At 44.0% G+C, this 27654-nt stretch overlaps 1 protein-coding gene across 1 annotated transcript in view; it reads left to right on the top strand.

The window, feature by feature from the left end:
* LOC135201027 (leucine-rich repeat-containing protein 47-like) overlaps positions 1-27654 on the top strand; it is a 123151-nt gene that overhangs the window by 35160 nt on the left and 60337 nt on the right. The window contains exon 2 of the mRNA XM_064229872.1: positions 727-929. Coding sequence (XP_064085942.1) covers positions 727-929 — 203 coding nt within the window. The remainder of the gene's footprint in view (positions 1-726; positions 930-27654) is intronic.

Raw genomic sequence — 27654 nt, 5'->3', positions numbered from 1 at the left:
GTGGTCGGGATTGGTTGCATGCTCCTTCATAAGGTGTATTGTCATATAAGTGGATCAGCACCCATTGACAAAGTCCTTTCAGGCTCTACCGAGTAAGTGGATAAGACCCCATCGGCAGACCCACAAGAACTCTTGGCCATAGATCATATATCTCGCTAAAGTTTCTTGAGGTGATGCAGACTACTGGGTAACACCCACGAAGTCTACCACCTATCAGGTAGGAACCAAGGTTTTATTTATACCTACAACATATGTTGTTTACCTGTCTATTCCAGAAGTAGCTGTCTCTTACCCTCCACCAAAGGGTGCCAATCAGCTAAGTATATATCTGACAGGTAAGTTGATTGTATGAAAATGATATTGTTATGATACAATAAAGTTTCATACATACTTACCTGGCAGATATATACTTAGCTAAGACTCCGTCGTCCCCGACAGAAATTCAAATTTCGCGCCACTCGCTACAGGTAGGTCAGGTGATCTACCGGCCTGCCCTGGGCGGCAGGACTAGGAACCATTCCCGTTTTCTATCATATTTTCTCTCTTCCACCTGTCTCCTGCGGGGAGGCTGGGTGGGCCATAATCATATATATCTGCCAGGTAAGTATGTATGAAACTTTATTGTATCATAACAATATCATTTTAATTAAAAATATTGTGATATTTAAGGAAGCAATAATTATGATATATGATTTTATTGATATATTTCCTGGATTTTGTCTGCAGATATCAACTTGAAAGGAAACCCACTTTCTGATAGACACTTCAAAAAAGTTGTGGAGGCAGAGAGATGTACCCCAAAGCAAGTGTTGGGAAACATCAAACAGCACTGTCCCAGAGTGAATGTGTCAGAAGGTGGCAAAGGTGGTGATGGAGGGAAAGGGAAGAAGGGCAAACGAGGAAAAGGAAAAGGCAAAGATGATGACCAGGTAGGAGAGTAGCTGAATGTCAGAATTCTTTCAAATAAGCTTATCTAGAGTTAATTTTCTTTTGTGTATATCTTTTTTTTTATTTAATATTAACAAATTGCCTAGATGTTAAGCCTCTTGTAGTTCCCTAATGGAACAAGCAGCATGAGATTTTTAGTACAGTCAGTGTACACCATTCTTCATATGTAAATTGTAAATTGTACCCTCTTAGTAAAGCTTCAACATATATGCTTCTACTATATTATGTTATTCCCATTAGTACATGAAAAGATTAAAACTACCTTCCTGATAGTGTTAAAGGTCTTTGAAGAAAGGGGGAGTTGTTTTATTTTAGCTACTCCTTATGTGCTTCATTGTTCAATTAACTATTTTAACCTGTATTTTGGACATAATATGTGGTGCCTATTCGTATTTTATCCCATATACAGATTTCTGCTCAATTATAGCTTTGCTACCCCATCATTTTGGGACCACCTTGACATGGTGAGGGGGCCTCTCGAACCTCAGGAATATCCTCCTAGGTTTGAACCTAAGATTCTCATATAACATTATATATTTTGGGATTAATATTTGTGGATTTTTCTACTGTTGTCAAATTTTGGTAAATAAGAAAACATATCATAGCTTCGAGTGAAGTTAAATCCAAAGCTAAATAGTGAGAACTGTGGTAAATCCATCATCTACCTGATAATGTTCAGACCTGTTTTTTCAGTGGAACTATTCCATGGAGCTGGACCATGGATTCCAAGGGGGCCCTGGTTCTAGGAATAGAACTCTCAGCATTCTGTCCAGGTGGCCCATAATGGGATTAGGCTGGGGATAATTGTATTATCATGATACTCTTAGTCCTATCAAGCAGGTATTGCTTACACTTGGGCCATACTTATGTTATGCCATCCCCTTTTGGGGTAGGCTAGGAATGCACACATTTGGGAGTCATTTCTCACACACACACACACACACACACACACACACACACACATCATACATACGCATTCCTAAACTTGGTTAGGAAACCATCAACCTCTACAATTATAGGTTATTGGTTGATGCTTAGTTCTGTTTTTAAACACAGTCAACCCCGCTATTTGCGGACTAATGATTTGCAGACTTGCCTACTCGGATTTTTCTATTGGATGTACAGGCAGTCCTTGGGTTACGACGGGTTTGGCTTACTCCCTTAGGCCTAACAAACTTGGTTATGAGCGCCTGCTTGTTTCTTTGTCCGTCACGTTCAGCATGTAATCGCTTTCATCTAAATTTATTCTACGATAAAGAAGAAACTGATGAAAATTCAAAATTTGATATGTAATTACAATTCCTTAAAAAGAAATGATAAGAATTGAAAATTCAATATAAAATGACAGTTTTTTGGAAGTTTAGATCTCTCTCTCTCTCTCTCTCTCTCTCTCTCTCTCTCTCTCTCTCTCTCTCTCTCTCTCTCTCTCTCTCTCTCTCTCTAACACATCTGCTTCTCTGTTAATCACTTTTACTAATGATTTTCATCAAAATCTATTTCAACAATAGAAAAAAATAAATTATCCAAAACAAGTTACCTAGAGACAGTCTTCATGTTCAGCAATGACAGATTTCAAGTTGTCGACTGCTGCCAAAATGGAAGTTGCTCTTTCCTTTGTCTTTAATTTAAGGACAAGCTTTTTAGTTTCGAGAAAATAGGTTCTCCTCTTCGACCTCTAGGCAGATGCATACATGATGTGGATAATCAGAATGCACTTCGCAGATCTGAATAATACGAATGGCGATGATGATGATGATACCGATCATTCATACACTCTGTGCTATGACGCCACAAATACGTGAGGCATAGCCTTCTGCCTTAGCTAATGGCTGAGCAGAAGCCTTCAGAATACACTTCGGCCTTCACAGATCTGAATAATACCTATGACGATGGTGATGATGCCAATCATTCAGAATACACTTCGCAGATGTGAATAATACATATGGCGATGATGATGATATCAGTCATTCATACACACTGCGCTATGACATGACAAATGCGTGAAGCGGAGCCTTCCGTCTTAGCTAATGGCTGAGCAGGAAATCTTTCTCTCGCATTCCCCCCACCCCTTCTCTCCGATACCAACGAACCTCCCCACCCCCCTTTAAAATACCTGAAAAAACAATAGATTTGAAACGTTTGCGGCGAGTGACTCGCAGACTTTGAACGGCTTTGCAGATAGATACTCTGTTTTTGAGAACTAGCGACCGCATAAAAGGGGAATTGTATAATCCGATCACATATTCCAGGACCGGACTGTAATTCGTAATTTTAATGGTTTGGGTATTGGTGGTTTTTAATTCACTGTTAGCATAGGGTGTATTTCATCCGCTGCAAACTCTCCAGTAATATAGGGGCAAGCCCTTTGCTCTGCTGCCATGCCCACTGCTAATTGAGAGAAGTGCCAACCAGAGGCAGTAATCACTTGCAGTAGCTTTCAACAGGTAAGGAAACAGACAGGCGTCTGTTGTAATACATGCTAGCAAATTTTCTATTTTCAAAATCATTACTACCAATAATGCTTTGGAATAGATATGTCAATGCTTTTCCCAAGGCCTTGCAATGTGGAATCAGCTATGTAATTACTTGGTAAGTTACATATACAGGCAGTCCCCAGTTATCGGTGGTCTTGGTTAATGGCAATCTGGTTTTATGGTGCTTTTCCAAAACGGTTACCCTCTTAAAGGAAATTACTGCAGTTTTCTTGAATAGAAATAAAAAACTACTGGGAAGTTTTTAATTTTCTATTAAAAAATTCTTCAATGGAAATTGAAAACTACTGGGAATTTTTAGATAATGAGGAAAAGTGATTTGTCATTTATTTTTTGGCAAATTTATAGCTGTAGGTTTAAGAATAAGACAATTATAACATGGTTTTTTTTTTTATGGGCCTTGGATTTAGGCCCCCTTATTGTATTGAAAAATTATCACTTTAGGTTGAAGAATAACAATTTTACAGCTTTTCAGACTTATAAAATCTTGGAAGCTAATTTTTTTTTAAATGTTCCATTGCCAGATATTAAATGTGTAAAATCATGGAAGCTAATCCTTTTTTCTTTAAATGTTCCATTGCCAAATATTAAATGTGGCACCTCATGTGTGATTATCAGTACATAATCTACCGATTAATTTTGTAGGGTGACAGCTTTTGTTAATGAATTTCATGAGAATTATGTTGAGTGTTTTGGAAATAAAGCCATAAATTTTGCTTGCAAGAGGATGTTAGAAGTTTTCTTCAAAGATGAAGTATGATATTGCTGTAAATACATTTGTTCCTACACAATATACAAACCCTCGGTCCTTTACATAAGGAAATACTTTCGGCGTAGTTGGAATTACGCCCGTTAAATTCTTGAACAAGGTGTTCAGGCAGTAACTACCGTGTGGCAGGCAGGTAGGCCAGCCTGGCCCGGATGTAAACACTCCACTTTGCCTTCGGCCGTCTTCCAATGAAGACGTGTGTTTGTGAGCTCTTGCTTACTGGCTGTTAATCATTTTCCTAGTGGGGTCTTTCTTTTTTATTTTTGTTTTTTATTTAAAAATGTACCGTATATACTCGAGTAATGTGCGATCTCGCATATCATCCAACCCCCAAATTTTCACCAATAAATTTTCACCAATAAACAGTGGCTTTGTCATGTATCTCATATATCATGCGAGTTCCTTTTCCGAGAGCGTCAGTTCATAAGGTTGGTGGTTTAGCATGCTAATGGCCGAGTCATTCAGATGTGTGCTGCTGCTAGTCAAGTTACGGTAATTTTCTTACTAATCTCGAGAATTGAATAGAAAATCTCAAGACTAAAAAAGAATCCCAAGATGATAAAATAATTGTAAAAATAACACACCTTGGAGCCCTAAATCATTCTCTCTCTCTCTCTCTCTCTCTCTCTCTCTCTCTCTCTCTCTCTCTCTCTCTCTCTCTCTCTCTCTCTCAGGAATAAATACTGTAATTTGAGTCTTTCACCAACGGGTATTAGTAAATGTGTAGACATTGTGCGTGTTTAAAATAATGTGTAGTACACACACATTCCGATGTTTCGGTTTTTGGAATTTTTCAGATTTCGGAAATGCAAGGTCCGATGCATAATCAAACAAACATCACTACTGCAGCAAAAAAAATTTTTCCCTTTATGTTTTTCATTATTCTGATCAATTACAGTATATTTAAATAAATATTATTAATATACTGTTAAATGAATGTGAGATAATTAAGATCACCTATAATAAAATAGTGGGACAATTAATACCATATGTTCACTAATAGCTGTTATTTTCAAAACAAACATTCCGTAAAACGCAAAAATATATACGAATACATAACAATCAAAATATGATAATGTTTTGCAGTTCAACTTGTGAATTTTAACAATAAGTATGACTATATAATATACAACCCATATCGATCTTGGAGCTTGGAAGAGTCCTAAAATTTTGAGGATGGTCTGGGAAAAGGATTTTTACTTTGTGATTACGTATTGCTACAACACCATGTGGTATTTTCATACCACTATATTGATGACGCATCGCACGACACACTGGTATTTTTCATACTTCTATACATTAAAGTTAAAATGATCATATATTATTGTTTTCACAAAGAAATAATTGTATAAAGAAAATTATTGAGTAATTTTTGCCGTCAGCAGTCAGAAAATCACTAACATGGTAACTTTCAAACCTAGTGCCATACACGGCATATGTCTATAAATAGAACAGAAGCAGAGGGCAGTCATTGGATAACAGATTCCATGGCTACCAACCAACCAATCAGGTATTAGTTTTACTACTCTGTGAATTTCTTAGAATGAACGTTTACACACGCGAAGCTAACGATGATGTGTATGTTTTGCATACAGTACGTAGATTTAGTTTTTATTAGTGTAAGTATTTTACTGATTACATGAAGAATAGAATGATTCCTTCTCATTACTTTGAATGCAAAATGGTTTGAAAATTCTTCCGCAAAAAGAAAAGAGAAAAAAAATTTCTTTAGAAGATGATACCTATTTACTAACGTGGTTGACATACCTTCAAAACAAAATTCAGCTCTTTAATCTCTGGAAAAATGTTAATCTTTATATCCCCGGCGACTAACAACAACAAAATTTGTTAGTTTATCTTCCAAGATGTAGGTATTACCTGTAGGTACAGAACATTTTTTAATATTATGCCCATACACACACACATACAGTTGCGCGTGCGCTAATACCTATTGGTTTCAGAGACTCAAGTTAACACTTACAGTATAGTTGAGAGGAGAGAGAGAGAGTTCATCCTAGATGGCCTTGGTTCACCTCTCTAATCTCTCGAGGAATGTCAAGATTTGTTCCCTGCTCTTTGTAAATTTAGTCCATGCGACTGGCAGCAACAAAATTCTTTTTTTTATTTCTTGTCTTCCAGATATGAAATACCCGTACTGCACATTTTTTAACAAGCATGAACACACTGCCTGCATATGTACTAATGCCCACTGGTTAAACATTCTCTCTCTCTCTCTCTCTCTCTCTCTCTCTCTCTCTCTCTCTCTCTCTCTCTCTCTCTCTCTCTCTCTCTCTCTCTCTCTAAGGAAAGATACCGTCAATTCAATTTATCAGTATCTTTTCCTGATAGACAGACACACAGACAGTAAATATTTAGGACTCCAAGGCTTGGCTTATGTCAATTATTTTATTATCTTGGGATTTTTGGTTAATCTTGGGATTTTCCATGGTCAACTCTTGGGATTAGTAGGAAAAATGTGATTATATGAGTAGCAGTAGCAGCAGCTGCAGCGCACACCCAAATGAATCGGGTATGCCTAGCACGCCAAACAATAGTATTTACAAAATGAGTTGAGCTCTATGGCTGGGCTGTTTTGGTCGTCCCATGTGTTTGATCGCATGTCTGCCAAATTTATAACAACAACAGAGATAAAACCATTTCTCCCATTACAGATATCAAATATTATCTTTTCCGTTACTCAGAATTCTAAATAAATTACGTAGATTCATGAGAAATGGAGTCAGATTTTCTATCAACATGGCATCTCATTTTGGTGCTGTTGCGAATATTGCAACCAGTTCCACGTGTGTTTAAATCCATACTGACTGTACAGTCTGGAGGCAGTTCTCCCTTCTACGCATATCTTGATTTCTTAATATCGTAGGTATAGAATAAATTGGTGAGCAAGGAAATATGAAATAAAGCATAACAGAGTAAGTTTGACTAGTGAGAAAATAAACAATCGTATACAGACAGATATTCTCTCTCTCTCTCTCTCTCTCTCTCTCTCTCTCTCTCTCTCTCTCTCTCTCTCTCTCTCTCTCTCTCTCTCTCTCTCTCTCTCTCTGACAAAATAATAGATAGGAAACAATGACTGAATATTGCTTGAATGTGATATGGCAAAGTTTTGGCCTGACTGAAGTGTGGAGTGACTTTGACACCGACTTACAAGTTATTCCTGGTCACCTCACAGCCATGGATAGACAACTTCATAGCCGAGAAAGGGCAATCGTATACAAAATAAATAGGTATGGAAAATGCGAAATTCTGGCCTATGTTGTCCCATAAAAAAAGCTCTCGCTTGGACAGCTGTAAGATTTAGGAGAGAGAGAGAGAGAGAGCATGGCCGAATAGGAAGGAGATTAAAGTACCTGGGAATGAAAACCCCTTATAATCTTATAATTATAGCCTCAGGGTTTGTCTCAAGGACATTCAAAGGTCTGTCACACACGGGCAGTTGTTGTTTCTGTAAAATTAGCATAAGGGCAGATCTTTAAAAGCCACGCCAGAGAGCTCGCCACGGTGACAAGAGTATACCTTCCATATGAATTGACGATGTCCTATACGAAGATGCAGGAGATGAAGATGAAATGATCAAAGATCTGGAAGATGACGAATATGAAGACTGCCTTGATGGCGAAGAATTCAGAGCAGTACGTATTTGATGATACGGACACCGTGAGCGACTTTGGAGGATTTTAGTTTATTAATATTATGCATTTTTTTTACTTTAATAAATTTTCACTTACCTGTGTATCCTAAAATAAAAATAATAGTTCAAGTAACAAATGTTTCTTTTAACCAAGTAAAACAAAAAGTAAAAAATCCTTCGGTATTGTGCCTTAATCAACTGATTTAGAAATTATAGATGGTTAGTCTAGAACAGTTAAACATGTTGTATAAACCAAAATAATGCAAATGGCGCACGATCGCTCTTTTGTATTTTAAAATACAGTAGTAATATGAGAATGCATACAATATTATTGGATATAGTGAAGTACAAGTAACTTTTTAAAAGATCTACTGTTTTCCTCCGGTAGTAACTATCGCAATCTGCCGATTTGGGAAAACATAGACGGTACAGTAATTTTATACCGCGTGTTTTATGCGACCCCTTTAAAATTAGCTTCAAAATTAGGTTTGTTCCGATACGTAATACAAACCATCGGTCCTTTAACAATAGGAAGTAGCTAGCGGCAGCTGGAACGGTCGTAAGCTTCGAACAAGGGGAGAACGGTAGTTAACTGCTTGACTGGGAGGTAAACAAATCACTTTTGCTTTCGGCCACGGGTATGAAGGACGTGTTCGTCATCGCTCTCTGCCCGCTTCATCGTCGTATGTTTTGTTTATATTGTGTTTTCTATAATGGTTTGTTTGACTTGAAAATGAAACTGTAAGTACACTGTTTTCATTTTCATTACTTAATTATGAACCAACATGGAGCTATCGCCGTAGATGTGGCGATTTCCTCTCTTTTCATGAATTGAACCCTTGAATTATGTCTCGGTGCCGAGGGCGGGCGCGCTCGCGCCGAGTCATGTATTTTGGGCGAAAGTGTGTAATTGAAAAATGTAAGTACTCTTTTCATTATAATTTTGCCCTGTGCGTTCGTTGCCGAGAGCGTGATTGCGCTCGGCACGAGCCTCTTATTTTGTATGATAGAATGCAATGAAAGTGGATTCGCAATGGTAGTATTCTTTTCATTTTCATTTATTTATTTGCATCAATTTTAATTTGGATCAATTTTCGCTCTTACCCGGGAATTGATCCTTACGATTTATTTTCTGTGAAAGTGAAATCGCAAGTGCAGTATTCGGTTTCATTTTCATATATATTTTATGATAGCATCATATTATTATGGATCAAGTTTCCGCTCTTACACGAGAATTGATCTTTTCCCCTTTAAGTTCTATGAAGTGAATCGCAAGTGCAGTATTCTGTTTCATTTTCATATTACTTTTCACTGCTGTGCGGGGGTAGGGGAAGCGAAGGTCTGCCAGGAAGTCGTCGGAAAGCTCTCCCACGACTCCCTTGGTATCCGATTCTTCGTCTTCTTTCCTGCCCCCCGCTCTGCTTCCTTGTTGTATTTTGTATTTGGGGTCTTCCTTGCGTTCGGGGTGGGGCAGGTCTTCCCCCCCGTGCGTGAGGGAACCCCTCTTACTAATCTATCTGTGCTACCGCAGGTGCTACATCCGTGGGAGACGACCTTGGACAGACCGCAGCGGCAGGGCGTGCCTAGCATCCACGGGCTGCTGCAGCGTCTAGCGAGGTCTGGGGCGGTCTCCACTACTACCTCCACGGCCGCTTATGCTGCTCCCCCCCGCCTGGTCTACACTCCCCATGCTGTGTCGGTGACGCCGTCTGCCGCTACTAGGGCCAGTCGCCGCTGTACCGAGGGGGGGGTATGCCGCCGCCGCCTGTGTTCTTCGTGTTGCCTGCCCAGACTTCCACTGTTCCAGCAGCTCGCCCCTGGACCGGCCGCCAGTACCCAAGTTCCCGCTGGCTGCCGATGATTCTACGAGGCGATGGCTGGGCCTGCCGTACCTGCCGCTGATGTGGCTCCCGCTGCTGGCTTGGCTGTCCCTTTTGGGTCTACCGCTGCCGCTGTTCCTGCCGCTCCTGAGCTGGTTGCTGTACCTGTTGCTCCTCGTTCCTGCGCCTGTCCATGCTGGTCCTGCCCACAGTGTATCTTCCCCAGTCCCAGGTCCTTCCGGACAGGTGCAGTCGGGCCGTGTTGCTTCGGCAATAGCCCTGGCTCCGGCCTGGATGGAGGACCTGACGACTGTCCTGCGTGAGCTGACGAGGAAGAGGAAGAAGAGGAGGAAGGTGTCATCTTCGTCTTCATCGTCTGCTGCTGCCTCTTCCCCTTCGACTTCTAAGGCCCATAAGCCGAAGAAGAAGAAGGCTGCCTCCCCCCCTAAGAAGTCTCCTTTGGGAACTTCTAAGGGCCCGTCCCACCGGGAGGTCCTTCTGCTGGTCCTCCTGCTCCTTCGGGAGCGGGGCCCGTCTCCCCTTCCGCAAGGAAGAGATAGTCGGGGACCAGAGGAGTACCAGTTAGTATTTCCTCGCCTGGTGCTAGCGGCGATGCCGCTACGCCAGGTTCCGGCTCGGTCTTTCGTTCGCGAGAGATCCCGAGTGTACGCTCTCCCTCGGAAGACTGTGCAGCCAAAGTTTCGGCGCCAGAGTTTGCTCGGCGCCAAGACCACAGCACGGAGCAGAAGGCTGGTGAGAGCCGCTCAGGTGACTCTCGCCAGGCCAGCGGCCGCTCTCGCAGCAACCACCTGGTAACCGGGGTTTTCCCCCTAAGAAGGCTCCTTCGGGAACTTCTAAGGGCTCGTTCCACTCCCGTGGGACGGGGGGGTTCTTCTGCCGGTCCTCCTGCTCTTTCGAGAACAGGGCCCGTCTTCCCTTCCGCAAGGAAGAAGAAGACGGGGACCAGAGGCGTACCGACTACCACCGGTATTTCCTCACCTGGTGTTTGCGGCGCTGCCGCTACGCCAGGTTCCGGCTCGGTCTCTCGTTCGCGAGAAGTTCCGAGTATACGAACTCCCGCGGGAGAGCGTATAGCCATTTTTGGCGCCCGAGTTCGCTCAGCGCCAGGACCGTGGCACGGAGCAGAAGCTGGTGAGAGCCGCTCATGTGACTCTCGCCAGGCCGGCGGCCGCTCTCGCAGGGACAGCTGGTAACCCTGGTAGACGTGACTGTCTGACCAGCCATGGTCTGAGGCTGGGAAGAGGTTCCCCCTCTCGATCGTTGGTGCCAGCCTCGGCTGGTACTAGCGGTATGACGCGCCGCGAGAACACGCACCGGTCTCACCGAGACAATGGTCTCTGCAGGTCTCCTGACCGCCGCTCCCACAGGGACCGGGCAGATAGGGGGACCAGCAGCACTCCTCTGCACACGAGATCGGGGCCGCTGTTCTCGGTCCAGCAGTTTCCCTGGGAAACGGCTCGACTAGGCCTGCAACGTTGGTCGATCGCTGCAGCCCTCCAAGCCCGCTGGTTCTGCCAGCGAGCGTAAAGAGGATAGCAGCGTCATGTCTTCCTCTCCCGTGCCTGCAACTTCCTCGGTTTGCACCAGGAAGAGCGAGGCACAACGGGGTGATCGTGAGGGGCATGCCCCGCACAATCCTGTCACGCCGCCGTAAGTACCAGGTATGATCTTCGGACCCACCAGGACGTATGTGCAAGTGGCAGGAGGAATCCGAGAGGGGTCTATCGCAGTTCCTCCTCCTTAAGGGGGAGGTTCTCGAAATGCTCTTGTTCGAGGGGCTTGACGGTCCTACTCTGCAAGATGCTATGACTTCCGAGATCCAGAGGAATTTTGTCGAGGTTATGGCGCTGATTCGTCAGCGCAACGACCTCGGGGAAGGATCGCCGCTCCCAGCAGCAGAGCCCACGTTCGGGCGGCTCGAGTCGTTTTGGGGCCCGAGAGGGAACCCAAAACCGGACGGTGGGTCTGCCCACAATCGGAGCTTGCCGATTCTGTCTTGAACCAGAGTCTCTCGTCTCCGGATAAGAAGGCTCTCTCAGAATCTGGCCGGTCGAACGCAAGCTACTTTCACCTCCTCTACTGCGACAGCGGCGTTTTTCTACATGTCTTTTCGGACACCGTATTTAAATACCACTTCGGTCCTCCTGAGAGGTTTCGACCTCGATGAGGACTGTAATGAGTCGTTTTGAGGACGGTATCGGCCTCTCTCCTGTCAGGTCGATCAGCCCCCACCCAGACGACGTTCACAGTGGCGGCAGACCCTTACCTACAGGGCGAGTTCGTAACCCTCTTTGGGAAAACGTTTTCTCCTGACGTATCGTTTTCCCAGACTCTGAGAGGCCATCGCCACGAGGCGATGGTTCTGCTCCTACTCTCTCCAACTGCTAGTTCCACTGGGAAGGCGAGCGAGTATCCAATTCCTCCCATTCCACCCTCTCTCCTTACGGCTACGAGGGAAAGGGGAGGGATCTACAGAGATTTCTCTGTAGGATCCCACGTTGGGGACTGTGATACTGGGGGGACCTTCGGGTCCTACCTGACGGCAAGCCCCGGTCGTTGAGGAGGGATCCTGCCCCATCCTCGATTTCTACGGGAATCGAGAGGACCACCAGCCGATATCGTTTGACGATTTCGGTGGGGGTTTCGCAGAGTGCTTAGAATTCTACGTAGTTTCTAGCGCATTCAGAGTGTTCAAGTTTTTTACGATCTCCAAACACTTAGGCGAGACCACGGTCCAAAGTGAGCGAGACTAGAATCCCCGATAATTGTTACACGATAATCGGGAACCTCGCCTATGCTCGAATTCCTGGAATTTCTAGCATTGGGAAGAATGACTGCTGCTGAAGGAAGGACTATCTCCACAGTAGGCGACCAACCTGGAATAGAGAAGAACGGACGGGAACACCCAGTTTGGCTTGAACTATCGTCTTCGTTATTCTGTTCACCATTGAAGCTTTCCTTCGAGGAAGACTTCTCCTTCACTCTCTTTGATAGAGATCGAAGGTGGTCGATCTCCAATCCTTATTTTGTTTTCTTGAAGGAAAAGAATTTAGGATGGAGATTGTTGTTCAGAATCCTACAAATATACTACGTATATTAACCTCGCGACATGATTCTGCTAAGCAGTCGAATTGTCCGAGGGGTAGGCGCATATCCTAGTTACTCTACGGATTGCGACTTAGACGAGGAGTATTTCTAATTGAACTGCAACTCGGGGATGCCTGCCGACACCTCCCAGGAGTTTCCAGTTTCAATTTTATATACATATGGTTTTGTCACGACAACACCATTTCAGCTTTTGTATTTACCGAAATTCGTTTCGCCTAAATATAATTGCTTGAGCATATCTTTTTATGCTCGGTGGTTCTAGCCGAACGCATTCCTTCGTGGAAAGGATTACTTGGCAACTCAGGATGACGAGTCGGCGACAGCTACTGCGTATTGAATTGCCCGAGGCAATTCAGTACCAGCTGCCGCTTCGAGATGAACGGTTGGTTATGTTTTTCTCCCCTGCTTTTGATGAATACCAACCGTATCTCTGCCAACAATCACGGACTTAAGTCTCTGATTAACGGGGATTCTCGCATACATGAATGACCATCTACTGCTGTGACGCTCGAATTCATCGCCTTCAGTATTGCGAGAATTTACAACAGAGATATCTCTACGACTTTCATCTTTCTGTTTACCGCACGGTAACTGAATTCTGTAATGGTCTCTTGCTGCATCGCACTGCGATAATGCGAATGATTTTTGCGGAATCTGAGTTTGTCCTCAAAACTCGTATTCGAAGGTGTGCAATTATTCATTGTTCACCCCGAATTAGCAGATGTATTGAAAGACATCGCCTATTCCCACACCTGCCAGCTCTACTTCCAAACATTCAGCCCATGAGAAGCAGTTCTTCAGGCGGCTCTCCCCTGTGTTTTCATTACTGAAGAATGCCCCGCTTTCATTGCAACTACGACTTCTCACCGGACAGCAATGAAATAGCGGTTAGCGTTTTCAGTCATTTGTAAGCACAGGTTCTGAATCTTGAGAATCCTTCTCTCGATTCGTCTGTGAAGACGTAGGTTGTTTCTCCTTAGCTGAGATTCAACAACTATGAGAATGTCTTGCCTTCAGGGACCTCGGTCTCTAGAAGGCAATTGACTTTCGCCTGTTGGGCACATGCCTTAAGAGAATCATCACCTCGCCGTCCGGCATTGGTGACGAACAAATACATTATTTGTTTGGTCTCTCGGCATAACCCTTTTAAGGCGAAGGTCACGTGACTTACTCGAATGCTTGGACAACTTGCCTCACTTCTGATACCGAACCAGTCAGTCGGCAGCTGTCAGAGCGCCCGAGTCAGTTACGAACTACGCTGCGGACTTAGTTCGGTTGTTACGGAGCAATCATTACTTCGTCTTAATAGCTTGTCACAGTACCCATACCATCGACACCCACCATGGAGTGTCTGTGTCCTATCCACTACCGAGAACTTCGCTGCATGGGGATAGGAGGATGCGAGACTCTTCGTGGCAAACGGACAGACTAGTATGGGTACTGGACATCACCGAAGTCGAGAAGAGGGATAGGTCATGCGACTATTCCCTTCTTTTCCTCTGAGGAAACTGCATGTCTTTTCCTGCGAAGTCGAGCATCCAGGGGATGGGGATCCGTGACGCTCGAATTCGTACCGAACTTCGTAGCGAAGACTCAGAACCCTTCGGTCCCTGACGATCGGTTCGAGTCATTCACAATCCCCTCCCTAATGGACTTCACCGCCTTCGATGCGAAGGAGATGCTGCTTTGTCCGCAAGAACTTCTCCGTGGCGCAGGTACTGAAGGCAGGGGTCTGGTCCAACCAGACCACATGCACCTCCTTCTACCTTCGGGATATTGCCCACAGGTCCTTGGATCTTTTTCCTTGGGACCCGTGGTGGCTCCTCAACACGTTGTGTAGCGAACCCAGACCCTCGCAGGCTGAACAGCATCGAGTCCTGGTGTGACCGTAAGAATGGATGAGTGAATGAGAGTGTGACTGGCTCCTCTTCCCATCTTTTTCTTCCCCTCTACCTGTGGGTAGAGGGACACGGTCGTCACCCTGCTAGATAAGGACGAGATGCAGGTGAGCTACTCAACAGAGCCCCATCCTATCCCTTTCACTAGGGATAGGAGCGTATATCCACCACTTCCTCCAACAAGGGGGAGGAAGTGGATGCCAGCTTGAGACAAACCCATACTTTATGTTGCCTCTTGCAAACAGGAACAAGTTCTTGCTTGCTGGTACGAAGAGATACGCTTGCCTCTCTCTTAGTACTCGGTCCAGAGGTCTGACCATTGATGCTGCGGTGCACACCCCGATCAATTGGACAGAGGCTTGGATCCCTCCCTCGCTCTTACGACCAGGGAGGCATTCCAGGGATGGACGAACACCAGTCTGTTCATCAAAAGACTCAGATTCCTCCCACCAAGAAGTGAGTCTTCCTATTGTTAAAGGACGATGGTTTTGTATTACGTATCGGAACAAATGACAATTTGTCGAAATTGCATTTTTCCTAACTATACCAAACCTGAGGTCCTTTACATATAGTCCCTCCTCATGCCACCCCTCACTCTGCGTATTTTGCATGGGCCAAAAGCAAAAGTGATTTGTTTACCTCCGGACAAGCAGTTAACTACCGTTCTCCCCTTGTTCGAAGCTTACGACCGTTCCAGCTGCCGCTAGCTACTTCCTATTGTTAAAGGACCTCAGGTTTGTACAGTGTTCCCCCGTATTCGCGTTCTCCGGATTTGCGGACTCACACATTCGCGAATTTTTCTTTGGAATCTATCTAGAAATTATTCGCGGACGGACTCGCCCATTTGCGGAATTTTCCGACGAAAATAATCACTAATTAGTGTTTTGTTCATAACACTTACCTGCCAGATATATATATAGCTGTATTCTCTGACGACCGACAGAATTTCGAAACTCCCGGCAAACGCAGTGGTCGGCTAGGTGGTTAGTACCATTCCCGCCGCTGGGAGGCGGATACCGGGAAACCATTCCATTTTCTTTTCTATTCAGATTTTCTTCTGTCGCCGGTCGGTAAACATCTGTTTACAGACCTCGCTTAGGATTTCGAAAACTTCATTGTCACTGAGTATTTGGATTGTCTTTTGGTTTCGGACTTGGCTTAGTGATTTGGCATACGCTATTGTGGTTTGGATTTTGATTTTGGCTTTGATTTTTCTTAGAATTGAGATGTCTGGATCTAGTTCTACTAGTTTCAGAGTGTGTGGTGTAGAAGAATGTAAGGTGAGGCTACCAAAAGCCTCGGTAGATCCTCACACAGTGTGTGTGAATTGTAGAGGGCATGTTTGCTTGTCGGATGATAGGTGCAAAGAATGTGAAGTGTTAACTGATGTCGAATGGAAGGCGTATGAATCTTACATTCGTAGACTTGAGCGTGACAGAATTAGGAGGTCTTCCTCCAGGAGTGCTTCTGTTAAAAGTCAAAGTAAAGTTGCTCAATCTAACATAAATGTAGAACAGGTTACGCATAACCCTATAATTTCTCCTTCAGATAAGGAAGTGATTGTTACCGAAGGGAATGCCCTTTCTACCATTTAGAATCGATTCGGAACCTTGAATCGAAAATGAAAGTGCTACAATCTAATGTGCAAAAGTGTAGTGATAATGTTAGTGCCCCTAGTGAAGTGGAGGGGGCGTCAGATCGGTCCTATAATGCCTCCAGGTTGAGACCTCTGTCGGACTCCCAGAACACAGGGAATGGACATGTCGAAGGCCGAAGGAGGGTTACGGGAATTAAACACCGGTCTGGCGTCCCTTCGGCAGATCCTGAAGACGCATCCCAGGCTGCCAAAGATCGCGCGCAAGCTCGAACCTTGAAGGAATGCTTCTCTTCCTCCGAGACGTCCTCACCTCACCGTGGGTGGGAATCTCGGAAGACCTCTCCGACTGAGAGTGGTAAGGAAGACGTAAGGTGTCGCACTGGCGGCCATCGTCTTTCTCGCTCTCTTAGGAAAGGTCTTACGGAGGAGTACGCAGCCTCTCCAAGTGAGAGTGGTAAGGAAGACGTAAGACGTCGCACTGGCGGCCATAGTCTTTCTCGCCCTCTTAGGAAAGATATGATGGAAGAGGACGCTTCATCGGGAGATCAAGAGCGTCCTCCGCCTCGATTTACGCTTCGGTCTTCTCCGGAAGACTTCGAAGACAGTATCCCACACAAGAGATTTAGGACGCTTTCTGAGCGTCCTGATTCGAGTCCGGAGAGAAGGAAGAAGGCGTCCCCTCGCCCATCTTCTTCTCAAAGGTTCATTCCATCATATGGTTCTTCACCATCAAAAAAGACCCTCGAAGCGATTCGTCAACAGTTGGATGCGTTTTTCGCCAAGAAAGAAGAAAGATCACGTAGTCGTAAAAAAGATCTATGGCTACCCGTCAAGAAATCTAGACGTTCTCCTGCGGCTTCTCTTCGTTCTTCGTCATCTTCTGATTCGTCGCCTTCTAGACCTCATCGACTCAATCAGGAACGCGCAAGCAGTCCTGCTGAGAGAGTCTCTAGAAGTATTGGCGGTAAAGAAAAAGACAATAGGTACCGCACAGGCTGCCGCCGCCGTCTTTTCCAAGAGTCGAAGAACATTCAGAAGGATCGCTCAGAAATAGAATTGGGAGGAATTGATCTTGGCTTACAGGAAGAGAATATTCAACAAAAGAAATGCTTTGCTAACCACGCTCGTAAGGATGCTTCTCGGGACGCTTCTCGGGACGCTCGGTGTCGTAAACGTCGGCTGGAGAGACTTCAGACGCATGATATTAGTTCAGAAGAAGGATATGAAGATGCATATGAGGACGCTTTTGAGGACGCAAGGCGTATTACAACTCAAGACCGTTTTAAAGGAGTGTTTACACGACGTCCATCACGTCAGGACGTAAATGAGGATGCTTTTGAGGACGCGAGGCGTAGTGCTAGTAAGGACGCTCGTCGTCCTTCATATCAGGACGCGTTCCAGGACGCAAATGAGGACGCTTTCCAGGACGCAAATGAGGACGCTTTTGAGGGCGCTAGGCGTCCGATGCATAAAGTCACCCTGGGAAGAAAAGAACAGGTCGCTAGTCAGAAGGTTAAGCGCCATATGCTTCAAGGTAGTAGAAACTACAATATGAGTGCTCGTCAAGAGAAATCGTATGACGTTAGTTTGGAAAATTCGGAGAGAAAGTCAAGGTTAGGAGAACATAGCAGACTCTTCTCTTCAAAATTGATTTCAAACACAAGACCTACGGTTCGAAAGGGAGGTGAAACTTTGGTTTCTTCTCGTTCAATTCAGAGTAAGACTGTCTCCATTAGAAGATAAATCATCAAGCAAGGCTGTTTCGGAAGAGGAGGAGGATCCTACAACCTCATCCTCTGTGGATTATAAGACTTTGACTCGTCTTTTAAAAGATTTGTTTCCCGAGAAGTTCCGAGCTCCAGTTCCTCTCTCTCCACCTTCGCAACTAACCTCTTCGAAGGCAAGGAAGACTAAAAGGGCTTTTAAAAGAATCCATGATTGGATGGAATCCAAAAAGACAAAGGGCAAGACTTCTTTTGCACTTCCCCCCACAAGGCTTAGTGGATGATCGGGGAAGTGGTACGAGACAGAAGAGGAAGCAGGTTTAAGAATCCCCGCTTCCGCACAAGGGGATTTCGCCAACTTAGTGGAAGCTCCTAGAGGATCTTACCTGGCATCAGCAAAAGTTTCGTGGACAATGTCGGAGATAGATCACCATCTCAAAGGCCTTTACAAAACTTTGGAAGTTTTTAACTTTCTAGATTGGTGTTTGGGCGTCTTGGATGTTCAGTCTAGAAGCCCAGATTCCATCTCATTGGAGGACTTAGCGAGTATTTTGTCATGCATGGACAGAGCAGTAAGAGATGGCTCCGACGAACTGGCATCACATTTTGCGTCGGGAGTCTGAAGAAACGCGCACTCTTCTGTAGCTTCACAGCTAAGTCAGTGTCGCCAGCGCCAAAAAGCAGAATTGTTGTTCGCTCCCTTTTCTGCTCATCTTTTTCCACAATCGATGGTAAAGGATTTATCAGTAAATCTCCAAGAACGAGCGACGCAGGACTTATTGTCTCAGTCTTCGAAACGTCCTACTGATCAGATGTCTTCAAGAACCACGCAAGCTTCTAGGAAGAATTATAAGCCCTTTCGTGGAAGAGCCTCTTCAAGAGCTGCTGCTCGAGGGAGGAGTTTCCCTAGGGGCAGAGCCCCCTCAAAAACCAGGGGAAAGAAATTACTTTTCGGCCCTCCAGACACCAGTCGGGGCGAGACTTGCTCTCTTCGCCGAAGCATGGAGGATAAGAGGGGCGAACTCTTGGTCACTCGAAGTGATCGAGAAAGGTTACAAAATCCTGTTTCTATCGAAACCACCATTAAGCATAGAACCAATAGACCTTTCGCCCTCTTATCAGGATTCAAAGCAACAGATCTTATTAGACCTTTTGGATCAAATGTTGGAAAAGAGAGCAGTAGAAAGAGTTGTATCACGGAACTCTCCAGGCTTCTACAACAGGCTTTTCCTTTTTCCGAAGCACTCGGGAGGATGGAGACCTGTCCTAGACATAAGCAGGCTGAATCTTTTTGTAAGGAAAATAAAATTCAAGATGGAAACTGCACAGTCTGTTTTAGCTTCCCTGAGACCAGGAGATTGGATGGTGTCCTTGGATCTCCAAGATGCCTATTTCCATGTTCCGATACATCCTCGGTCCAGGAAGTTCCTCAGATTCGTTCTGAAAGGACAGGTCTTCCAATTCAGAGCTCTCTGTTTCGGGCTGAGTACAGCCCCTATGATATTCACGTTTCTGATGCGAAATGTAGCAAGATGGCTCCATCTCTCGGAAGATAAGAGTCTCACTCTATTTAGACGATTGGCTGATCCAGTCCACGTCAAAGGAACAGTGTCTGGAGGACCTACATACGACATTACAGCTGACGAAGGACCTAGGCCTTCTGGTCAACTTCGAGAAGTCCCATCTGATTCCCACACAGTCCATCGTGTATCTGGGGATTCAGATGGATTCAGTGGCTTTTCAAGCATTTCCATCCATAGAACGTCAGCTAAAATGCTTTAGAGAAAGTATCGGTCTTCTTAGAGAAGGAAATATGCTTGGCGAGGGAATGGATGAGTCTGCTGGGGACCATTTCCTCGCTGGAGAAATTTGTTTCTCTGGGAAGGCTGCACCTCAGACAGCTTCAGTTTTTCCTAGCAGACAACTGGAAGAACAAGAAAGACCTAGACGAGATTTTGAGAATCCCTCAATCGATCAAAGAGCATTTGAAGTGGTGGTCCGATCCCGTCAAGCTATCGGAAGGGATGTCCCTCAAAGTTCTGAGCCCAGACCTAGTGTTGTTCTCAGACGCGTCCATGACGGGCTGGGGAGCAACACTGGGGGAGGAAGAAGTGTCAGGCCTCTGGAGAGGGGAACAGAGGTCCTGGCACATAAACCTCAAGGAGCTAGAGGCAATTCGTTTGGCACTTCAATGCTTCGAGTCAAGGATTGTGGGACGAATTGTACAAGTCAACTCGGACAACACCACGGCGCTCGCATATATCAAAAAACAGGGAGGAACTCTATCTCGTTCCCTGTTCAGGATAACGAGGGAAATCTTACTTTGGGCGAAGCTGAGAAATGTAACGATTCTAACGAGATTCGTTTCAGGACAGCAGAACGTTCGTGCGGATCTCCTCAGCCGTCAACATCAAATGCTTCCAAACGAATGGACTCTCCATCCAGAGATTTGCAAGGAGTTATGGAAACTTTGGGGACGCCCACTGGTAGACCTCTTCGCGACAGCAAAACGAAGAGGCTTCCTATTTACTGCTCCCCGGTTCTAGACCCAGGAGCAATAGCAATAGACGCCATGCTTTGGAATGGGAAGGGGATGGATCTCTACGCCTTTCCTCCATTCAAACTCCTGGGAGAGGTAATAAGGAAGTTTGCGGCGTCGGAAGGAGCAAGAATGACGTTGATCGCCCCCTTTTGGCCTGCAAGCGACTGGTTCACAGAGGCCATGTCATTTCTGGTAGACTTCCCAAGGACACTTCCAGAAAAAATTGATCTACTCAGACAGCCCCACTTCGAGAGGTATCACGGAAACCTCTCCGCTCTGAGTCTGACTGCATTCAGACTATCCAAAAGTTGGCCAGAGCGAGAGGTTTTTCAAGATCGGTGGCAAGAGCTATTGCCAGCGCTAGAAGAACATCTTCCCAAGCTGTCTACCAATCGAAGTGGGCTGTCTTCAGAAGTTGGTGTAGAAGGCAAAATATTTCCTCCTCCACGACCTCTGTGAGCCAGATTGCTGATTTCCTCTTACATCTTAGAAATATAGACAAACTTTCAGTGTCAACGATTAAAGGCTACAAAAGTATGCTGTCAACGGTCTTTCGACACAGAGGCTTGGATTTATCAAATGATAAAGATCTTCATGATCTATTGAGGTCCTTTGAAACATCAAAAGCTCCACGAGACAAGATTCCCTCATGGAATTTAGATGTTGTCTTAAAGTTTTTAATGTCAGCCCCATTTGAGCCTATTCACGCTGCCTCTTTGAAAGATGTAACTAGGAAAGCTATTTTCCTAACCGCTTTGGCAACAGCTAAGAGGGTTAGCGAAATCCAAGCTATGAGTAAACGTGGGTTCCAGAGAACACAATGCGGTGTGTTCGCTGAGCCCCTCGTTCTTAGCGAAGAACGAAAACCCATCCAACCCCTGGCCTAAAAGCTTTGATATCAAGGGGTTATCAGAGTTCGTCGGACGAGAGCCGGAGAGAGTTTTTGTGCCCTGTCAGAGCTCTCAAATTTTATCTGGAAAAGACCAAACAATGTAGAGGACCCGTCAGACAACCTGTGGTGTTCGGTCAAGAGGCCGGAATTACCAATGTCTAAGAAAACGCACTGGCGTTCTCTTGAGAAACACCATCAGGGAAGCTCATTCGTCCTGCACGGATGGTGATCTTAAACTGCTAAAAGTTAATGCTCACGAGGTTAGAGCGGTAGCTACTTCGGTGGCTTTTCAGAAAAATATGGCACTCAGTGATATCCTGGGTGCCACATTTTGGCGAAGCAACTCTGTGTTTGCTTCACACTACCTCAGAGATGTGAAGGCGACATATGAGAATTGCTACTCGCTTGGACCATACATTTCCGCGGATACAGTATTGGGGACGAGAAGCAATACGAACCCCATCCTTTAGAAAATGGATGTGTGTGATTATAATTATGGGTTTGTTTTTTACGGTCGTAGGGTTGGCTGCTTGAGGCGGTCTTCCCTTTAATTAGCCTGAAAGTTATGGGACTAACTTTAGTGAGGCTAGGTTAGGTGGTATTTATTATGCTTCGTTGTCTTCAGTATGGTCAATATGGTCTAGTCACATTGTGGTCACGCTCCCGTTGACAGATCATCTAGAACTATACAGCTATACCTTGCTGGAAATTCTAGTTAAGCAGAAGCAGGCTTGGGTGACAGTAATCACGAAGTCAGCTATGCTAACAGGTAGGGAACCAAGATGTCAATCACCTGCATGTGAAATGTTTCCAAATCCTTCTATTCTGTCCCTTCCCACCTCCAGTGGTGGGATTCAGCTATATATATATCTGGCAGGTAAGTGTCATGAACAAATTGATATTGTCATGATACAATAAAGTTTGTTCATACTTACCTGACAGATATATATAATCAAGTACCCACCCCACCTCCCCTCAGGGACAGTGGTAAGAAAATCTGAATAGAAAATGGGAATGGTTCCCGGTATCCGCCTCCCAGCGGCGGGAATGGGTACTAACCACCTAGCCGACCACTGCGTTTGCCGGGAGTTTCGAAATTCTGTCGGTCGTCAGAGAATACAGCTATATATATATCTGTCAGGTAAGTATGAACAAACTTTATTGTATCATGACAATATCATATTTTGATGTTTATTTTTATGACTAAATATATTTTTATGATACAAAAATGATTTACTAATTTTCAAATATTAATTTTGATTAATACTGTATTAGTAAGTTTAATAAGTTTAAATGATATCACATAATAGAAATAATAATTCTCTCTCTCTCTCTCTCTCTCTCTCTCTCTCTCTCTCTCTCTCTCTCTCTCTCTCTCTCTCTCTCTACTACAAAGATGTATGTTTTTTTGTATGATAAATAAATGATTTATTATTTTCAAATATTAATATTAATTTATACAGCAATAATATAAATTCATTAAAGAAAATACCATAGTGAAATAGTAAGATTTTAGCTTATAAATTTAAAAAATTATGGAAGAATGAAGGAAATCCCAGTCAGATTCTTTCTCTAACTCATGGTACTAAAACTCAGATATACGTATCAAGTTAAGTGACCGGAGGGGGAAGGAGCTGATTTGTGGCTGCCATCACGTGGGCATGAAATTTCCACCCCCCTCTCTCTCTCTCTCTCTCTCTCTCTCTCTCTCTCTCTCTCTCTCTCTCTCTCTCTCTCTCTCTCTCTCTCTCTATGAGATGAGTTTTTTATGGTACATATATGCGTAATATGTTTATTAATATTTTCAAATAATAATAATAATAACTGTAATTACAAAAATCATATGTGAAAGTATTTTACAAATACTATGATAATTCTCTCTCTCTCTCTCTCTCTCTCTCTCTCTCTCTCTCTCTCTCTCTTAAAGCGATGTATGAATATAAATTCATTAAAGAAAATACTAAAGTGAATTAGCAAGATTTTAGTTTATAAATAAAAAGAATTACGTAAGAAGAATGAAAGAAAATGCTCATTACCCCGCATCTCTCTCTCAGAATTCCAGTAGCAAGCCGAGTTGGCTGGGGTCCAACAACTGTGCTGCCATATCTTACGATAATGTAAACTCTCTCTCTCTCTCTCTCTCTCTCTCTCTTTTACTGAGATGAGAGAATTTTTATGGTACATGTGTATGTTTATTAATATTTTTGCATAATAATAATAATAGTAATATAACTATATTCAAAATTCATATGTGATAGTATTTTAAAGAAGTACAATAATCTATCCACTTCACTCTTTTAAATAAGGACAACCCTCTCTCTCTCTCTCTCTCTCTCTCTCTCTCTCTCTCATCTCCTCTCTCATCTCTCTCTCTCTGCTATTGGCTGTTTATATATTTCTAATGGTAAAATGTTTAAGATTACTTTAAAATGATATTAATAATACTAATTCAATGGTATAATTGATGTAGGATAATACTTTAAATAGACATTTGGTATTTGTGACTTCACATTTCCATTGTTCCATTGTAAAAAGAAAATGGATGTCTCAAATAGTAACAGTATGAAAGAAAACGTGCATGACTGAATACTTAAGGGGGGACTGAATTATTTTCACATACGTAACTAAGTCATTCAGTACGTACATAGTATGTATTTATGTATAAACATAAAATGTAAGATTTACTTTAAAATAGTATTAATAATATTTCAAAGATTAATATGAACCATAATAGGATATTTTATGTATATTTGATGAAGGATGGTCTTTAAGGGATACTTTGGTATTTGCATGTTTAGGATAGGGGTTTATGAGCATTTTTAGAGGGGGTTCCAAACATTCGCGGATTTTAACTATTCGCGGGGGGGTCTGGTACACATCCCCCGCGAATATGGGGAGACAACTGTATAGTTAGGAAAAATGCAATTTTCGACAAATTGTCATTTCAAAAGTTGCATAATATGCGAGTATATACGGTATATACAGTGTTTGATATTAATATATATTCAGTCAATTCAATTAATATGCAAACCCACTTTTGTTCATGACACTTACCTGTATATATATAGCTGTATTCTCCTGTATATATATAGCTGTATTCTCCAAAGTCTGACAGAATTTCAAAACTCCGGGCACACGCAGTGGTCGGCCAGGTGGTTAGTACCCATTCCCACTGCTGGGAGGCGGGTATCAGGAACCATTCCCATCTTCTATTCAGATTTTCTCTGTTGCCGGTACTGTAAACAACTGTTTTCAGTACCTCCGCCTAGGATTTTGGAAAACTTCTTTGTTCACTTGAGTATTCTGATTGTCTCTTGGTTTTTTGGACTTGGCTTGGTGGCTTGGCATACACAATTGTGGTTTTAATTGAATTTGGTTTTGGATTTCTTGTTAAATATGTCTGGATCTAGTTCTACTAGTTTCAGGGTGTGTTGCGTGCTGGAATGTAAAGTTAGGCTACCGAAGGCTTCGGTGGACCCTCATACAGTGTGCACGAAATGTAGAAATCATGTTTGTTTGATGAATGATAGGTGTAAGGAGTGTGAAAGATTGACTGACAATGAATGGAAGACTTAAGATTCTTATGTTCGTAAGCTTGAAAGGGATAGAATCAGGAGATCTTCCTCCAGAAGTGCTTCTGTTAAGAGTCAGGGGAGTAATTTGCATTCTAACCCATCTGTAGATGTTGTTACACCTAACCCTGTGAATTTGCCTTCGGGCAATGAAGTGATGCCTTCGGAGGGTATTGCCCTCTCTTCCATCATGGAGTCGATTCATGCGCTAGAATTGAAAGTGCTTGCGCTAAACACCAATGCGAAGTGTAGTGAGAACGTTAGTGCCCCTAATGTTGTGGAGGGGGCATCAGATCGGTCCATAGCGCCTCTAGGTATAGACCTCTGTCGAACTCCCAGGACTTAGGGAATGGACAAGTCGAAAACTGAAGGAGGGCTACGGAAAATAACTACCCGTCTGGCGTCCCTTTGGCAGAACCTGTGGACACTTCCCAGGCTGCTGAAGCTCAGGAACGAGCACGGATTTTGAAGGAGTGCTTTTCGTCCTCCGAGGCGTCCTCTCCTCAACGGGGATGGAGCTCTAGGAGGGCCTCTCACGGGGAGAGCGGGATTGACGTTAGATGTCGCACAGGTGGCCATCGTCGTTCTCGCCCTCTTAAGAGAGGTTTTACGGAAGAGGACGCTTCACGTCCTTCTCGTCCTGTTCTTTTGTTGAGAGAAAGAAGAGGGCGTCCCCTCGCCCTTCGGCTTCTCACATGATGAGTCCTTCTCCTGAACGTAGAACTTCTCCTTCTGAAGGGACACTTATGCAGTTGCGTCAGCAATTGTCCTCTTTCTTCGCAAGGAAAGAGGCGGAGCCCCAACATCGTAAAAAGGATCTTTGGCTCCCTGTTAAAAGATCGAAACAACCCTTGTCGGCTTCTCCTCGTTCTTCAACCTCCCCTTCTTCGTCCTCTTCTGGATTCTTCCGACTCAACCAGGAACATGCAAGTGCTCCCGGTGAGAGAGTTTCCAGAAGCTGGGGGGGATGACAAAAACTTCAGATTTCGCACAGGCGGCCACCGCTTTTGTCAGGAGGTAGAGAACGTTCAAGAAAAGCTTCGTGACGACGTTCATCAGACTTACGCAGACGATCGTACGCTTCAAGATCAACGCGCTCCTCTCGTCAGAAAGATACCTTCTCGTCAAGTACCTCAAGATCCTGCCGAGCGTCGAGTTTTTCAACTGGAGGGGGAAAAAGGCCCTTCTAAGGAAGCCCTTCCGACACAACGCCTTTCACGTCATGACTATCATGATAATCCTGCTCGATCAACTCAACGTTTCTTACATATCGTTTGGCGCCCGAAGTATCAGGACGTTCGCAAAGGACCTCGGATACCTTCCCTGCAAAGAGATCAACGCTCAGGGTATGATTCTGTTCATAACTTTCAAGAGAATGAATTGGTACATGGATATCAACAAAATGTTCGTGGTTTAGAGTGTGAGAGCTCTCGTCTCCCGAAAGAAAGTCGTAAGACTCACCAGGACGCTCGCGAGGATGCCCCGATGCAAGCGAAGCGTCCTGACCGTAGTTTGAAAGACGCTTGACGTCCCTCGGAGCGAGACCCGCTTCAGGATGCTTTTGAGGACTCTTTTCTAGTTGATAAATGACCGTCTGGTCAAGTTTTTTACCAGGACGTTCAGGAAGAAACCTTGAAGGAAGCGGAACGTCGTATAGACAATGAAGCTCAGCGAGAAGCTTGACAGCTTGCGCTGGGAGACGTGCGATTTCCTGCGAGTCGCAATTCTTGTGCCTTTAATAAGGACGCTCTGGATGGCGCTAAACGTCCTACAAGTCGGGAAATTCAAATTAAATCGGTTTCTGCCTTTCAGAAGGATAGGCGTACTCCACTTAGAGAAGCTCGACAGGAGTCCTGCAAGGAGTCTTTTGAAGAGCCTTTTCCCCAAGTTGCTTCAAAAGGCATGCCTTTACAAGAAGGTCTTAAGGTTTCAAAGGCAACTAGAAGCATTCGCGCAGTGCCTCGTCTATCCTTCCGGCGGATAGAGGCCCCCTTTTACGAACAGAGCCTCAAGGTTTAATGGCTTCTTGCCCAGCTAAGGACCCTTCTGCTTGTCAAGATAAAGGAGAGTCTTCTAGTGATTCTCGTCCTGCAGAAGAAGAAGAGCCTTCAGAGTCCGCATCTACGGATTATAAGACGTTAACACGCCTCCTGAAGGACTTGTTTACGGACAAGTTTCAGGCCCCAGTTCCTCTCTCCCCGCCTTCGCAACTATCCTCATCAAAGACTAGGAAAGCTCCTGGATTTGTTAGAATGGCTTCTTTGCTCTCTACTAAGAGAGCGTTCAAGAGAATGAGTGACTGGATGGAATCAAGGAAGACAAAAGGTAAGACTTCCTTTGCTCTTCCTCCAGCTAAGCTAAACGGGAGAGCCGGTATATGGTATGAGACCGGAGAAGAAACAGATTGATTGATTGATTGATACTATATTAATCTAGCATCGTGACTATGTCATTGATGCCGAACTATATATAAAAAGACCCTATAAATTTTAATAATAATAATTAAACAGAATTATTTTAAAAATATGATAAAAGATACTGGCAATTATAAAATAAATATAAAAATAAATTATATAAAAAAGAAATTATTACATACATACATACATATACACACACACA

The sequence above is a fragment of the Macrobrachium nipponense genome, chromosome 27 (assembly GCF_015104395.2).
Source record: "Macrobrachium nipponense isolate FS-2020 chromosome 27, ASM1510439v2, whole genome shotgun sequence".
Classification (NCBI taxonomy): Eukaryota; Metazoa; Arthropoda; class Malacostraca; order Decapoda; family Palaemonidae; genus Macrobrachium; species Macrobrachium nipponense.
This window is presented reverse-complemented; position numbering and strand designations above follow the sequence as displayed.